At 37.3% G+C, this 16,584-nt stretch overlaps 1 protein-coding gene and 1 pseudogene across 1 annotated transcript; one reads left to right on the top strand and one right to left on the bottom strand.

The window, feature by feature from the left end:
- The first annotated feature begins 744 nt into the window (after positions 1 to 744).
- Positions 745 to 3,792, top strand: LOC121802964 (annotated as a pseudogene).
- A 9,198-nt stretch (positions 3,793 to 12,990) lies between these two features.
- On the bottom strand, positions 12,991 to 16,296 carry LOC121742045. The gene is made up of 5 exons (XM_042135068.1): positions 15,849 to 16,296; positions 15,684 to 15,773; positions 15,325 to 15,580; positions 13,883 to 13,996; positions 12,991 to 13,408 (listed from the first exon to the last, which is right to left on the bottom strand). The coding sequence occupies exons 1-5, from the start codon at positions 16,143 to 16,145 to the stop codon at positions 13,344 to 13,346; spliced, it is 822 nt and encodes a 273-aa protein (XP_041991002.1). The 5' UTR covers positions 16,146 to 16,296; the 3' UTR covers positions 12,991 to 13,343.
- Between the last annotated feature and the right edge of the window lie 288 nt (positions 16,297 to 16,584).

Consider the following 16,584-nt stretch of genomic DNA (forward strand, 5'->3'; position numbering starts at 1 on the left):
TATCCACCGCCGCCACTGGATATGCTCTTAGGGTCTCATTAGTATTTTAAAAAAAAATCCTTTTAATAGGTTCCATGGTTAATTGGTTTATTACCCGTCGGTTATCGGTTCCCGACCGATAACCGAATAACTTTCCTAATCCGGAACCGACACCGACCCGATAACCGATATTGGCGGTTCTCAGTTAATCGAAATTATTATTTTCGGTTCGGTCATCGGTTAACCGACTAACCGATGACCGAATTACCTGCAACCACCGACGGAAATTGAGATTTAAAGATTTTAACATTTGATTAATAAATAATTGATTAATTAATTAAATAATACAAAATTAATAGGGAGTAGTAGGTAATTACAACAACCAAACAATCATACAAAGTATGATATATTTGACTTATTTCCAATATTTAAAAATCTATTTACCGTTTTAAAATATTCATAATTTTAAGATTCATTTGTTTTTTTTTTAACTTTTTTTAGTTTACTAATTTTATATTCTATTGACTTTTTTTACTCATATTTATTAATATTATATAACCCCATTTTATTCTCTTTCATTCATGGAGTATTTATTTCCAAACTCCAATAAATTCTTAAAATTGTCTTGACAAAAATAACTCTTTAAACATTACATATAAATATGAAAGAAAATTTTAAAACGTACACGTACTGTGGTGTGGTGGAAAATTTCATTCCAAATTTCCAACAGTAAATTCATGGTGAATAAAGAAGCTCCTTCCCAAATCGTAATTATCCACCACACTAATCCGACGAAATCCCTGTCTGCGAACGGCGAAAATCATTTGGTTGGATCGCTTGATCGGCAGCTGCGATGAAGAAGGAAGATACGGTCATGCTGATCAGCGCTGAGGGTTTCGAATTTGTCATCGAAAGAAGGCGGCTATGGTTTCTCAGACGATCCGCAATATGCTCACTTCTCCAGGTCTGCCGTTTCTCAAATTGAAAAATTTCTTGTGTTGTACAACTATGCTATCCTTTCTTATCAATTTGTTTTGGAGTATTTTTCTTGATTATAGGGTGTATACATGTGATTGAGTTTGATTTTTGATTGAGATGAGTGTTCAAAAGTTGAAGAAGATTGGATTGTTTTCCTTCTTTTTTTGTAAGATCATGTATGTTTTTTTTTGTTTGTAATTAAGAGAATAGTCCTATCTATCGAATATTTATTGCTAAAAAAATCACAAATTATTGAGATTTCTTCGATTTGGGGCTTCAAATTCCTTGTTTGTGTTTGCGTATTTGTAGGTGGTTTTTCGGAAACGGAGCACGGAAAGGTGACTTTTCCGGAGATAAGCACAACTATTCTAGAGAAGATCTGCCAATACTTTTATTGGTCTCTTCAATATGCTAGGTTTGCCCACTTCCTATATTATCAATTTGTTCCATTTTAAGATTATGCTGTTGAGCATCGTTAATTTGCAATTTGCACTTTCCATATAATAATACTTTGTTCGATTTTAAGTCTTCTTCTTTTACAGTATATATCTTTTGCTATGGTTGCACGGGATGTTCATTTATGACGAAGACGAACTAGTTAGGTCATTGGTGGAGAGTTTGTTTGTTAGTGAGGCAAGGGAATGGGGTACTTAGTAACTTGATACTGATGATCTTTTAGCTACTATTATGTTGATGCTGACAGTTCCCCTAGTATTAGCATTATCGATCTCCCTTTATTCTATATGGTGGTGTTAGTTATAAGGAAAGTGTGTCTATGTTTTTGAATGAAGACTCTTTGGATGATTGCAAGTGAAGATTCATGTATGTTAATGTAGTATGAGCCTATCAGTCTCCCTTTAGCTAATACTGTATTGGGGGCCGACAGTTGCAGTTTAGCAGGGGGCAGGGGCAGTGACATAGAGTCTTGATATTCTTTATGCTCGGCAGATGCTAGGTAGAAGCGTAGCTACTAAAGGATGTCAATTTGTTCTTATGATAAATTGTTTGATGTAGATCATAATCATATGTATGAGCATACTCATATTATTAATGTATAGCAGTGGCCTCGACATGAAGTCTAGATATTGTTTATGGCTAGGTAGAAGTGTAGCTCCTAAAGGATGTCAATATGTTCTTATGATAAATGTTCGATACAGATTAATCATACATACGAGCCTATACATATTATACGTTTTTTCAATATCTTGGCACATCCCCAATGATTGTGGTTTTGTGCATGTTCTGATTTTATTCAAGAGAAATCTTCACTCAGTTACAGCATGGCCAAAATAAGGGAATGTTTGGGCTTTTGATGTCATACTAAAGCATTCCTTTATTTCAAATATCCTTTCTCTTAAAACAACAGTTCTTAAATAATAGTATACTATATAGTACTCCTCCATCCCATGTTACTTGCACTGTGCTTTTCGCTCGTCACAAACTCCTTACACTATTTATAGTTTAAGTTAGAATTAATGCAATTTAATTAAGTATGTTAGTTTAAGTTAAGAGCTCCTTTATTAAGTGATGTCTCGTTACACTTAAAATTCTAATTTAATTACGCTAAAAATCAATCCAAATTATGGCCTAAAATGAAAAGTGCGAGTAATATGGGACGAAGGGAGTATAAATTTCTTTTGTGAATCCTTTCTAAGCACTGAGGTTGTGCAAGAGCATTCCCAAGGCCTTGCTTTCACAGTATGTCCGCATTTTATTTTTTTACTTTGATAGTAGTACTCTTGATTGCTGGCACAACTTTCTTACAGAAGACTTCATATTATGCAGATCATGCCAAATTTTAACCCATGTTTTTTCAATTATAATTCACCAACCATTTTACATGTAGTCTCTGCCCAGATATTGCATATTTTTTTTGTGTTAGCATTATCAACTTATGCTGTTAGCATGACCCATACCTTTGGGTTGATATGTTTCTAATAAAGAGAAGATTTTGGTGATTCCAAACTGCATAACTTGCAGACTTTATTTAGATATTGATCAAAAGTTTGTACTTTGTAGGAAAAACAGTGTATTAAAGATGTTAATGTTTCACATGAATACATAGGGTGTAGTTAGTATGTTAAAGTAGAATCTGACGTAAATGTTCATTATGGGTTATTTTATTTTTTTATTTTTTAAGTGCACTAGAATGCTCATTTACTTGATTTCAGTTTTTTAATGGCAATTGCCAATTAGCGATCAGAGAGAGAATGTTTTTTACAACAATTGGAAGGCGTGAATTGGTTTTGGAGGGGATGAATTTGAATACACACACCAATTGACACAATTATAGTCTCTCATTCTCTAATCCATTCATTTTTTATGTGATTAATGATGATGATGAGTTGCCCTTTTGTTTGTAGTGGCAAGGAGACTGAGTTCCACATTGAACCTGAGCTCACGCTGGAACTTATGATGGCCGCTAATTACCTACACACCTAAGCTAGCTCCAAATACCAACATCTCTAATACTAACCCTTGTAAGTGATCTGCTTATTATCCTTCATCTTTAAGCCAAGTTTTCTTTGAATGTGTCCCGTCTTATTTTTGTTGTCTTCAGAAGTGGAAAATGAGCTACTCTTTTGATATTTCTTTCCTTAATACAATTCTGCATTTCTTCAATCCCTTTTAAATTGATCGATTCTATTCTATTCGCCAACAGTTCTATCTGTTCATCTGATGCCAGGGAAGATTGACGAGGTGTTGCTGTTTGTGTTCTGACATTTGACGGCCCTTATAATATTTACCAGTTTCTGTCTTTCTATTATCCGTAGCTACAGCAGGGATGCAGTAAGGTGTTGGTCATTCTCTTAGCGATAGTATATTCAAGAATATGGCACTATATTATTCTTGTTGTGGTAGATCAAACAAACCTATGACAAGATGTTTTAGACAAAGTGGACTGCATATATTAAAATCGTACTATGTAATACGTGTTTTTTTATGTTCCTGATTTAGAACTCGGCTCTCCTCATCACAGGCAGGCGGCAGCTTCCTCTCTTTTTCTCATTGATTTAGAACTGTAGAGAGTTTCTTGCGTCACTATTATTGATGAAATTTTGTGTTCAAATTCCACTATGTACAAGTTCGAAATGGAACCATATATACATATAGCTACACACCATATGTAAATGAATTTATTAGAGAAACTTCTAAAATCAGAAAGTGAGCGTCCCAGAGTGGTTACCGGGCATGACCAGAAATCATGTGGGCTTTGCCCGCTCACGGCTATATTGCTATCCGATATTTGAATTGATTCTATTCTATTTATATTGATTTTCTTTTTTTTTCGTTGCCTATGTGTTTAAATAATTGTACTAACAAGTATTAGTAATATAAGATGTGTAATATTATTGAAATGATTGGATTTGATTGTTGTGGAAGTCAACAATCGAGGCATAGTAATTTGGGTCAAACTTTTGCATATTATTGAAATCAATACGTATCCATATTCCCTTTTTTAGTAAAATAATCCATCCCAAATTTGATTTGGATTTCGAGTCTGCTCGCAATATACACAAGTATTTTATGGCTGATGCACAATCAAAGTTCCCCATCGATTTTGTTAGAGATGTGAATTAATATCTGTAAATGTTCATTACATGTTGTATCAACCATAATGTACACGGGCATTGGTTTGAAATATCCAAAAATTTGAACAAAATTTAGTATTACAACTTTAAATTATTAATTTATTCTTACCGACCAAATTATCTATTTCCAGTAAAAATGAGATCAACGTGGCAATCGAATTATCTACATGGAAATACTGGCAGATCTATGATACTCCATCCATTCCTAAAAGGTACTATGAGTTATTTTCTTATTAGTCTGTCTTTGTCTCTTAAGTAATCCTTCTGTCAATAAAATATACTCTAATAGATAATATTTGAAACGGGTTTTTAATCTATAATTGGTAAAGTAAGAGCGAAATAGAAAGAAAAAGTGATTGAAGAGTATTAAACAATGATATATACAACCAAAGGTATATAAACAGATCATAATGAAATGCTAATAGTCTTCGATATACTAGTCAAATATATTCTGTAACGTCATAAATTCATTAACTATGAGCTGTAAATTGATGTCAAGATGCATCTCTCTCTCTCTCTCAACGCATGAAGCGTGAGGCTCTGCAGAGGGGCATTGTTCTCGTATGGCATGAAGTTTGCAGATTGCCCAATAATTCTCTAATTATAAATATATATTTCCAATCAATATAATATAAGCAAATAGTGTCATGACTTTTAGCATAGTGAAAGGAAAGGGTAAGCAAATGCTCAATAATCATGAAATATAAATTGAATTAGTCAGAAAGCTTCAAATAGACATTTGGTACACTTATTAACGGATATTATTCGTTTTCTACTTAATTAGCTATCCTCTAATTTCCAGTCATTTTTTTATTTAGTACTATATGTAACTATAGAGTAGTGATCTATAAATAGCATAACAATTAAACAACTAAACATGAAGATTATTTTCAGATAACAATTAGGTATTTTCAAATCGATTTAGTTCATAACACGAAGGTCATTTTATAATGTTGTTAATATGAGGCCATACCTCTCAAATGAATTAAAACAATCTCAAAATGATAGTGTTCGGTTTATTGATCTAGATTTGGTCTTTGATTATGCATTAAAATGTGGTGATTTTTTTAAATCTGAAGAACAAAATAAGAAAACAAAGAGCTGACACTGAGACAGTTGACTAAGACATGAACAATTCTCAAATGCCATGAAATAGTCAAATTGAAGTACAACCCATGTTAAACATGCAGTCCAACTCAATCTCTCCATCTCCATCTCCATCTCCATCTCTATTAAACCAACATAATCTTCCCCTATCTCCACCAAACCATCCCTCCTCCAGGCAATCAAAACGCAGCGTTTCAGTATCGAATAAATGAATCATGACATGCCCAGCAGTGGCGATGGAGGTCATACCATGATGGGGTCATCCATGGCGCACATGATCTTCTTTTGGGAAAAAACTCCGAGATCCTCTTCTCGGGGTGGCCCGGGACCCGCACGGGGATGTACGTGCTGGCCCTCATTTTTGTATTTGCTCTTGCATCTATCGTTGAGTTACTTTCTAGTTACTGTCAACAAGGAAAGATTGGAGAGAATCATTCTAAGCCGGGAAAGGATCAAACTCAGCAATTAATCGATCAATAGTCATAGAATTGATATGTAATTGATTTAGATCAGGAATAGATTATTCTCTCCCCTATTTACATATACTCTCTCCTATAAAGAGATGTAAAAGGCTGTACAAAAATATACAGAAATAAGAAGCATGACATCTTCCTCTTACAAATCTTCTCTTCTCGATTAATCCCTCCATCTCAAGATGGTATCAGAGCGGGTTCCATACTCCACGGGACTCAGAAACAAAGTCATCATCGCCCCTAACCATTCTCGGCCTTTAGCTTAATCTCCTTCGAACCAAAACCTGCAAATCAGCAACCCAAACCATGTCAGACTCAGAACCAAACACTCCAAAAAAACCCCAAACCGAGGGCAGCCAATCTGATGCCTTTTTACCTGAATTCGCTGCACAACTTGCGGCATTCATGAAACAAAATTTCAACATGCCACCAGAAACCAAACCACCGGAAAAGACCCCTCCAGTTCAACCAGACCACCTCGAGAATTTCGGGGAAGTCTCTGTGAAAACCAAACTGAACGGAGATAACTATCCCCTATGGGTGACCCTCATGAAGCGAGCGATCGGGGGAAAAGGATTGGCCTCTCACGTAATCGGAGTTTCAAACCCCCCCCCCCCGATCGATGATCCCGGTTACGCAAAATGGCAACAACGGGACGATACGGTGTTCAATTCGATCATCAACAACCTCGAGACGAGCTTGGTCAACGAGGTGTCCCGATATGAGACGGCAAGAGACTTATGGGACGGACTCGCCACCACATAGGGGAGTGGCTCAGACCCTGTCCAGATATGGGATCTGCACCAACAAGCCTACGACATGAGACAAGGCACAATGACTTTGGAGGAATAATGGAACAAATTCCAACATTTGTGGGTCATGATCGACACCCGAGAACCAAATCCAATGAGCTATCCGACAGAGATCGAAAAATACAACCGGAGGGAACAAAGATTTCGGGTATACCAATTCTTGCGAGCCCTAGATCACAAATACGATGCAGTAAAAAAGGAGATAATCAACAAAGACCCTCTCCCCACAGTAAAGCAAGCGTATGGAATAATTAGAAGGGAAGCTATCAATTCGGAAGTTCTCAAACCTGAATCGAAGGAACCACCGACGGGAGGCATCGACGCTGGATTAGCCGCCATAAACCGACCACCGTCGCCAGGCTACTCCTCAAACCGAAACCGAACAGGAGACGAGGACAAAAGCCGGCTCGTTTGCTCCCACTGTGGAGGGAAAAAAAACACCAAGAAGGGGTATTTCCTCCTAATTGGGTACCCCGAATGGTGGGACGAAAAGAAGAAAGCCAGAGCAGCAAGGGCGGCCAACCGGAACCAAAACCGAGGCGGTGGCGGAAGAGCAGCGGTGGCGGTGGCAGGATGAGGCTGGCCGAACGCTACCAACACCGGACCACACCAAAATAGCGGAATGTCGGCAGGCAGTGGTACCACGCCGACGGTCTCGTCGGGAGTGACAACCGGAGACGGAGCGCAGCAAGGGGAGGTTGGATCGGGATTGATGGCGGCTAGGTTTCGAGGAGGTAATGGGGGTTTTGTTATCAAAACCCCTCAAAATCCCTTAACACCCATTATGCACCACATAACTTTCCTTTATTTGAAAAACCTCCCCAAATCTGCGCAGAATTAGATTTCCGACCCCATATGTCATTTATGTGTCGTTCTGGTGGGAATGGATTTAGATACTTCTTATTATTTGTGGATGACTGTACTAGAATGTCTAAGGTATATTTCTTGAGAAACAAATCCAAAGTTTTTGAGAAATTTTAGAATTTTTACAAACTTATCCAAACACAATATAAGCAACGTATCCAAATCCTTAGATCCGACAACGGGGGGGAGTACATTAACACAAAAATGCAAACCTTCTTTTCTGACAATGGTCTCGTTCACCAAACCACATGTGCCTACACCCCCGAACAAAATGGGGTAGCAGAACGGAAAAATAGGACTCTCCTGGAAATGACTAGGGCCCTCATTATTGAGTGACGTACACCAAAATCTTTTTGGCCAGAAGCAATAGCCACCTCAGTCTACCTACAAAACCGACTCCCCACATACATCCTAAACTTCAAAACTCCTCTCGAAACCCTATCCACCTTCATAGAAACACCATCCTCCTTGTCCCTCGAGCCCAAAGTCTTTGGATGCACAGTCTTCGTCCACATTCCCAAACACGACCGATCAAAGTTTTCCCCATGTGCAGTCAAATGTGTGTTCGTCAGATATGGGGTCAACCAAAAGGGGTACAGGTGTTACGACCCAAAGAACCGCCACCTCTACATCATCATGAACTGTGACTTTGTTGAGGGAGAGTACTTTTACCACCAACTTGAGAGTCAGGGGGACAGAGACACTAGCGACCCTCCAAGTTGCTTTAATCCCACTACATCTCCAAAGCCACCTTCACCTTCCATTGTTCCTCTTATCAATCCACTAGCCAGCCAGGACCCCACCGAGGAGGATAACAACACCATCGAGCCATCCGCGGGGTCTCATAGTCAACAGCCCAATCTATCCTCACCGTCTTGCCGGAAGGGAAGAAGCCGGTAGGATGTCGATGGGTATTCACAATCAAGCGCAGGGCAGATGGATCGATCGAGAGATACAAAGCCAGATTGGTGGCTAAGGGATACACTCAGACGTATGGGATAGACTATGATGAGACCTTCTCTCCGGTCGCCAAGATGAGTACTGTGAGGGTGTTGCTTTCCATCGCCGCATGCAAGGACTGGCCATTACACCAATTTTGATGTGACCAACGCTTTCCTACATAGAGAACTGAAAAAAATGAAGAAGTTTACATGGAAGCTCCTCCGGGCTACTCTGGAAAGTTCAAGAATGGAGAAGTGTGCAAATTGAAGAAAACTCTGTATGGACTCAAGCAATCTCCTAGAGTATGGTTTGGGAGGTTCTGTCAGGCCATGACTTCCACTGGATTCAAACAAAGCAATTCTGACCACACATTGTTATTAAAGAAGAGGGGTGATAAGATCACTTGCTTAATCATCTATATTGATGATATGATTATCACTGGAGATGACGAGGAAGAAATCGAGACTCTGAAGAGAAGCTTGTTTCAAGAATTTGAAATGAAGGATCTAGGAGCAATGAAATACTTCCTAGGGATTGAAGTTTTGCGGTCAAAGTATGGCATTTTGCTTCGTCAGAAAAAGTACGTTCTAGATCTGTTAGCAGAGACTGGCCTACTTGAGTGCAAACCGGCAGAAACTCCAATCATACTAAATCATGGATTGAAGTTTGAAGAAGGAGGCGAATTGGCAGATAGGGGGAGGTACCAGCGCCTGGTCGGGAAATTGATCTATCTTGCGCATACGAGGCCGGACATAGCCTATGTTGTTGGGGTAGTAAGCCAGTTCATGCATCGACCCCAAGAAAGTCACATGGAGACAGCATTGAGGATCGTGCGATATTTGAAGGGCACGACGGGATATGGGATCCTACTCGAAAAAAAGGAACATTTGGAGATCGACGGATACACAGATGCCGATTGGGCAAGCAATCCAATTGATAGAAGGTCCACAGCAGGGTACTTCACCTTCCTTGGAGGAAACTTGGTGACATGGAGAAGTAAAAAGCAGAAGGTGGTAGCTTTGTCAAGTGCGGAGGCCGAATTTCGTGGAGTAAAGAGCGGCATAACGGAAATCTTGTGGCTGCGAAGACTGCTGTCAGAAATGAACTTCCCACCTGCACAAAGCAGCCGATTATACTGCGACAACAAGGCTGCAATCAGTATCTCCGAAAATCCAGTTCAACATGATCGAACCAAACACATAGAGATTGATCGCCACTTCATCAAGGAGAAGCTCGATGAGGGAGTTATTGAGCTCTCGTTTGTCAAGTCAGAACATCAGCTAGCAGACATCTTGACCAACGCAGTCAATACCAAATTCTTCAAGGAAGTTCTAGGCAAGTTGAACATCGGAGATGTCGTTGCTCAACTTGAGGGGGAGTGTCAACAAGGAAAGATTGGAGAGAATCTTTCTAAGCCGGGAAAGGATCAAACTCAGCAATTAATCGATCAATAGTCATGAAATTGATATGTAATTGATTTAGATCAAGAATAGATTATTCTCTCCCATATTTACATATACTCTTTCCTATAAAGAGATGTAAAAGGCTGTACAAAAATATACAGAAATAAGAAGCATGACATCTTCCTCCTACAAATCTTCTCTTCTCGATTAATCCCTCGATCTCAAGAGTTACCTGCAGAGGGTCCGGACCCTTGTCCATGGTCTGAGGATCGGGTTGGCTTACGTTGTCATGTTGGCGTTGATGTCGTTTAACGCCGGAGTTTTCATCGTTGCCGTCGTGGGACATAGTTTAGGGTTTCTGGTGTTTGGGAGTAGGGTTTTCAAGAGTTTCTGTGGTGACTCGGACAAGGCCGGTTATGACAATCGGGTTGGTTGCTGACGTGGCCATCTATTCATGTTTGTTACTAATATTGTGTGTGATGTTAAGAATGTGCACCGTAATTTACTCTGATTGATTTGAATTCCTATTGGTTGATATGATAATGTTGGGATTTTTATTTTAAATTTGTTAATCTGGTTTGGTTATAATCCATTTTATAATAGAAAATCAAATAGTATATGATACATACATGAGTGATGTGGGGCGATTATATCCATCCAGTATGCTAGTACTTAGGTTTGTATACCCAAGCAATCGAAGGCGTGTCCAAGTTTTTAGCTAGGTGCTCCCTTTCGAATGTTTAATAGGAAGATTTAGGTGTTCTTATTTTATGTCATTTTATGATCTATTTGGGTCATTCTGTAACCGGTTGTTTTTCAAAACTTTAAAACAAACTGAGATTTTGAGAAGAAAAATTGATTTGGAGAGTTGGAATGTGGATGAAAGAATATTGGTGCTCAAATTATCCATTACTTCACTGATAATTTGAGTGACATTAGAGATTGGTCCGGCAGAGGTGGAGCAGGTTTGATATCTTGTGTTGCTTTGCTCCTTAGTTTGCTTCGTTGATGGTTGGTTGCAATATGTCTTGATTCGTTCCAACTGTTGTGGCTGCTCCCGTTGCGGTCTCGTTATCGCATGAGCTTTTGTTCGTCTTACTTTGGTCTGGTCTTGGGTTTTTGTCCCGTTGCGGTCTCGTTATGGCATGAGCTTTTGTTCGTCTTACTTTGGTCTGGTCTTGGGTTTTTGTTGTGTTTTGGCTTTCTAGACATTATCCTTTTAGTAGCTCACTTCTTTCAAGGGGTTTGAGAATTTGGTCTTACGCACGAAGAAAAAGTAGCTCAAACGATATTACATTGATTTCAGAAGATATTTTTAAATTTTATGGGCTAAAATTGATACCTTGTCAAAGTTCGCGGACAAAAAAAAATATTCACTCTAAATCTAATTGAAGTCTATTTTCCGAAAAACGTGTAATTTCATATTATTTGTGGATAATATGAATAGATCTATTTTAGATTTATGATGGTGCATTCTAGATAAATGATTGAATATCTAGATTTATGATGGCCCAATGAATTTGAACCCAAGATCCTTTAGCTTTAGAGTAACCACAATAGACCAGCCGTGGCGGTCTATTGCAAGCCGGAGGGGAGCTGCAGCGCATGGAGGACAACCGGGTACCCGGCTGAGCCGTGTGGCGGGCGGTGGGCGAGACGGTGGTGTTGCGGCGGTATTTTCTTTAATTTTTTTTTATTTTTAAATTTTTATTTATAAAATATCTATTGTCAATTCATTTTTTTATTCCATTCCATTCTATTTATTTTTGTCCAATTAATTTTGTTCTAGTCCAATTAAAATATACCAACAATTAAAAAAAATGTGAGGCGTGGTTGTAATGTGGCTGAACAAATTTTATGTGGCTGAGGTATGACTGTAATAACTAGGCAGACAAGTTTTTTTTTTGTGGCGGAATCGTGGCTGTTCCACTGATGTGGATGCTCTTAGATATTAACCATATTACTATTTGACCAACACATACATATCTTTTGACACTCTGATATACAACGTTGTATTAGTGAATTTGACGTGGCCACCAGTTTTTCATAAATCTTTTTTATGCCTATGAAGAACTAGGTAACAATGGTGTGTGTATATATGTAGACGGAGTTTTATAATCAAAGCGTGGTCGTTGTATAAATATAATACATAATTTTTAAAAGGGTATTAGAGTAATATAACGAAATTTTGTAAAAAAATTATTTTTTCTCTCAAACTTTGAACTTGACATATAATATCATGAATTTAAATAGTTGTTGAATTTTTTCCGCTGACGACAAAATCCAACTACATTAAAATGTGATGGATAACCATATTTGATTTCTGGAGACTTTGCAATCACACGACTATTATTTTAAGTGGTAATCATATCTTGGTAGGAAAATTTCAACAACCATTTAAATTCGTAATTATATCAAGTTTAAAGTTTGTAAAAAAGTACAAATATTGAAATAATTTTGTAATGCTACTTACATTTATTAGATGGCCGAATTCAAGTGATACATATTGTATTGAATTAGTATTTGTCATCCAATCTAAAGTTTTACAGCGAATACTGTAAGCGATAGTAAACTTTGAGTGAAAAAAAGAGAATTCTATTCACGTGACTATTTATGTATGAAATTTTTATAGACTAAACTAATTATTCATTTTTGTATATTATATGCTATTTCTACAAACTAGTTTTTCATTTATGCAATGATAATAATATATGCCATTAATCATATTCAGGGCCGAATTTTCATGTTCTCTCTCAATTGGGCTAATCCAATTGGGCCTACCTAGTAAGATTTTTTAATTGATTGTGCAGGATTACCATAATACATACAATAAATACCATTTTATCAAAAAATGACAAGATCACCAAATGATATTTTAATTTCCACTATTCAAAGCAACGAATGCGACAAACTAATGCAGCAAACTTTGTAACAGGAAGAAGCACCACATACCCTACATAATTTACAAATCTATGCAACTTGCAACTATTTTATTAATATCCAATAGGAAGTGACCATCATTTTCATACTAAATTTTACATACAGAGAATGATAGCCATGTTATTCTCAACCTCATTTATTATTGTGTTCTTGAAGATATTATTTCCCAAGCTGTCCAAATTAATATTTTTTTTATTGTTCTTGATGTCAATTTGGAGGAAGCCTACATTATTAATCGGGCGTATAGGATAGCTAGTACGTCCATTCTTGCGGCAGTTGCATCTCAAGCCCATCTGATATTCTAGATTCACCTTCCTCTGTAAAATCAATTCAGTGATGGATTTATGATAAAATAAAAATAAAGGAAAAATTATAAAATACGTACGAAACAGAATTTCAAATAATATAATGATGATAACAGAATTTATTTACTCAACTAATTGGTATCAACGTTAAGAATTAATAAAAAAAATTCAAAAGAGATAAGTAACAATTATCAATGGCATATGTAGATCATGATAAATTGATACTAATGTAAAAGACTTTATTACTTCGTAGATTGATAGTTATCGCAAACCTACATTTTGGTCCCCCCCCCCCCCCTCTCAAAAAATACGATCCCCAAAGTTCAGTTATATCAATCACACATATTGGTTTCAACTATTTAAAAGTCAACTCAAGATTCATACTTATTGCATTTATTTCAAAAAATTGTAAGGTTTGTGGACCATTCTAATACTACTAGGGTAAGAAATAAGAATCCATGTAAATGAAAGTGAGAGAATAAGTACCTTTTGGGGACCCACCACTGTGTGGTGGTGGAGCATTGGAATCTTCTTGTATTTTGCTGAAATGTTTCTCAAGCACTTGAAGTACTCGTGTTGGCATTAACACCATAGAACAACCTGATATCATTATTCATTATTCCAATAATATTTTTGAATTATTTGATAATCATGGTATCAATTATCAAACTCTGTATTAGACTTCAATTCATAACCAACCAAGGGAGAATTTAATACGAAAATAATTGTTAAAAATCTTTATGAACTAGCTAGCCGACAAATGCAGACGTAACATGGATGGGGATCCTCTGCTGTGCACAAGTGCACAGCAGCCCCTGCTGTTACATACAAACAAATAAAATAATCAAATTAATTAAATTAAATTAATTAAATAAATATATATTATTTTATTACTTTGTGAGGAACAGCATGGGCTGCTGTGCACTTGTGCACAGCAGAGGATCCCCATCCGACGTAACATACCATTTAAAGTGAGTAGTTTCTTATCTATAAGCAACCAAGTTATTTAAGATAAGCTGATAATCATCTTCTTATTGTCAACATCTGATATGCCCGCTTACTATTTTATTTATATTACTATGAAGTAACAATCACAGATCATATAACAAATAAATTTTAGATTTTCATAATACTTACTAATATTGGTGTAAGATAAGAACAGAAAACGGTTATTTTATCTTTCTATATGCAAGGCTATAATGACTAGTTACTATTATTAGCAATAGTTAGAGTTTAGAGACATAGCTTTTCATTTTTTAAATTATTTATCATAAAAAACAATATTCATGCCATCTTTACATTATTATATCGTTGTTAAACAAAAGTAAAAGAGATAAGGATCGAGATATCTATCTATGTCCTATTCATAGGAAAATAATGAATATCTCAACAAACATAAAAATATAGAGAAAACAAAATAATTGAAGAGGGGTGTGTGTGTGAGTGTGACCCTAATTCTTTGCTTTCTGCTTTACCAACGATGATGGGATCCCACCACGAGGAGGATTCCAAACCAAGGTTATTGGTTGATGTATATTCATAAAACTAATAAATTTCGGTTAAAAGATAAGAAAAAAGATGCCAAATCAACGGTTGACAACCACCAATCGTGGAATCATAACCCTTCAATAATTCGACATTCCAATTAGCTTTCACAATAATATCTTTATTTAGAGATTCAATTAGATCCCAATAAATATAGTTTAATCTTCTTACTTTTAACTTGGGCTAATTACAGCTAAATCCGAAAATTGGATTAGTAGTAGGTACTGAATTGAATTGATGTATAATTATTTTGGAATCCCACTATAAGCAGGTCGGATTTCTCTTTCTTGAATAATTCTAGATCTCTCTTCATAAAAAAAGGAAGCATAAATGCAAGTTATATTTGCAAAAAGAAACATAATTAAAAATTAGTAAAAAAATACCTGATTTGGTTTTGGGTTCAGTCGGATCACGGGGCAGGAAAACTCCGGTTCCGCTAGACCCGATTCTCGGACCGGATCCGCCGAGAAAAACCGCCTGCATAACCGACCCGGAATAACCATTTATCACAGGTCCACCACCCCATTCTCTGCCTCTGTATTGCTTATATTGCTGCTCTGTTTTCTGCTGAGTTGACTCGCTTCGCCTCAGTCGTCTTCCCCGAGTCGCGCGCTGCGGCTGATTCTTCAACTCATAGACCTAACAAAACACACACACACACACACACACACACACTATTAATCGATTATTTTCATAAAAAAGAAAACAATATCCCAATTCCAAAGCTAAAATGCGAGTTAACCTTCATACTCGCTTGAGAGGATCCATCGATGCGGACAGAACTCGAGTACGACTCGTTATTAATGGCGTCCAAGTTATCGTAGCTACTCGCCTTAAGCAATTAGTATAATGGAAAATTAGCAGCGAATTCAAATACACGACGCCTGAATTAGAAAAATAAAATGACCTCAGAAACAGTATCGGCGGCGGCGGTTTCTTCATCGTCGAGCATACACTCGGCCATCTGACGAGTCAAATCGGCGATGAAATCGGCGTCGTCCCCCTCTGACGAGCCGAAGTCGGAGCGGAGCGGCGTGCTGAAGCCGGAGGAGGAGGAGTCCCACGACGATAGGAACTGATTCGAACTTGAGCTGGAGGCAGAGGCGGAAGCCGCGCCGTGCTGGTCCTTGTCGTTTTGGTGGTTTTTGAATAAATCGGAAAACAATAGTGGTTTCCGGTGATTATTGTTGCAATCGAAAGCCATGGTTAAGGCAGTTCGATTTGAGCTCTAAAGCATAAATCGTGGTTGCAGCTGGGTTTATGGAATTTGGGGGGTGGGGTTGATTCCGAATTATGAGCAATGGAATTGGTTAGTGTGAGAGGGAGAGGGGGTGGATTAGTGATTATAGAATAGTACTAATTTATAAAACTAAAAGATGGAATGATGGTGACGAGGAAGGGGTTAATTTAAGGGTGTCACGTTGCATAAATTTTATTGGACTTAGGTGTACATTATTTCAATGTCGATCTGTAATTTTTTTTTAATTATGTTCTTTATAAATGGCATCTATTTGAAAGCTATTTTGTAAAGTTTTGATTGCTATATCGTCCATTTTTGGCAAATTAATCTTTCTTGATCCTCCATTTTTTTAGTGGGAAAACGTGCTTCTTTTATTGATTATCTGATGATAAATCACAGATCA

This window comes from Salvia splendens, chromosome 1 (genome assembly GCF_004379255.2).
Source record: "Salvia splendens isolate huo1 chromosome 1, SspV2, whole genome shotgun sequence".
Classification (NCBI taxonomy): domain Eukaryota; kingdom Viridiplantae; phylum Streptophyta; class Magnoliopsida; order Lamiales; family Lamiaceae; genus Salvia; species Salvia splendens.

Bases quoted from the DNA above. Each gene is read 5' to 3' on its own strand.
- LOC121742045 (XM_042135068.1), bottom strand. From the start codon at position 16,145: ATGGCTTTCGATTGCAACAATAATCACCGGAAACCACTATTGTTTTCC. The intron at 15,581-15,683 runs GTTAACTCGCAT...GTGTTTTGTTAG, and splicing joins CCTCTCAAGCGAGTATGAAG to GTCTATGAGTTGAAGAATCA. The intron at 13,997-15,324 runs GTATTTTTTTAC...TAATGATATCAG, and splicing joins TGAACCCAAAACCAAATCAG to GTTGTTCTATGGTGTTAATG.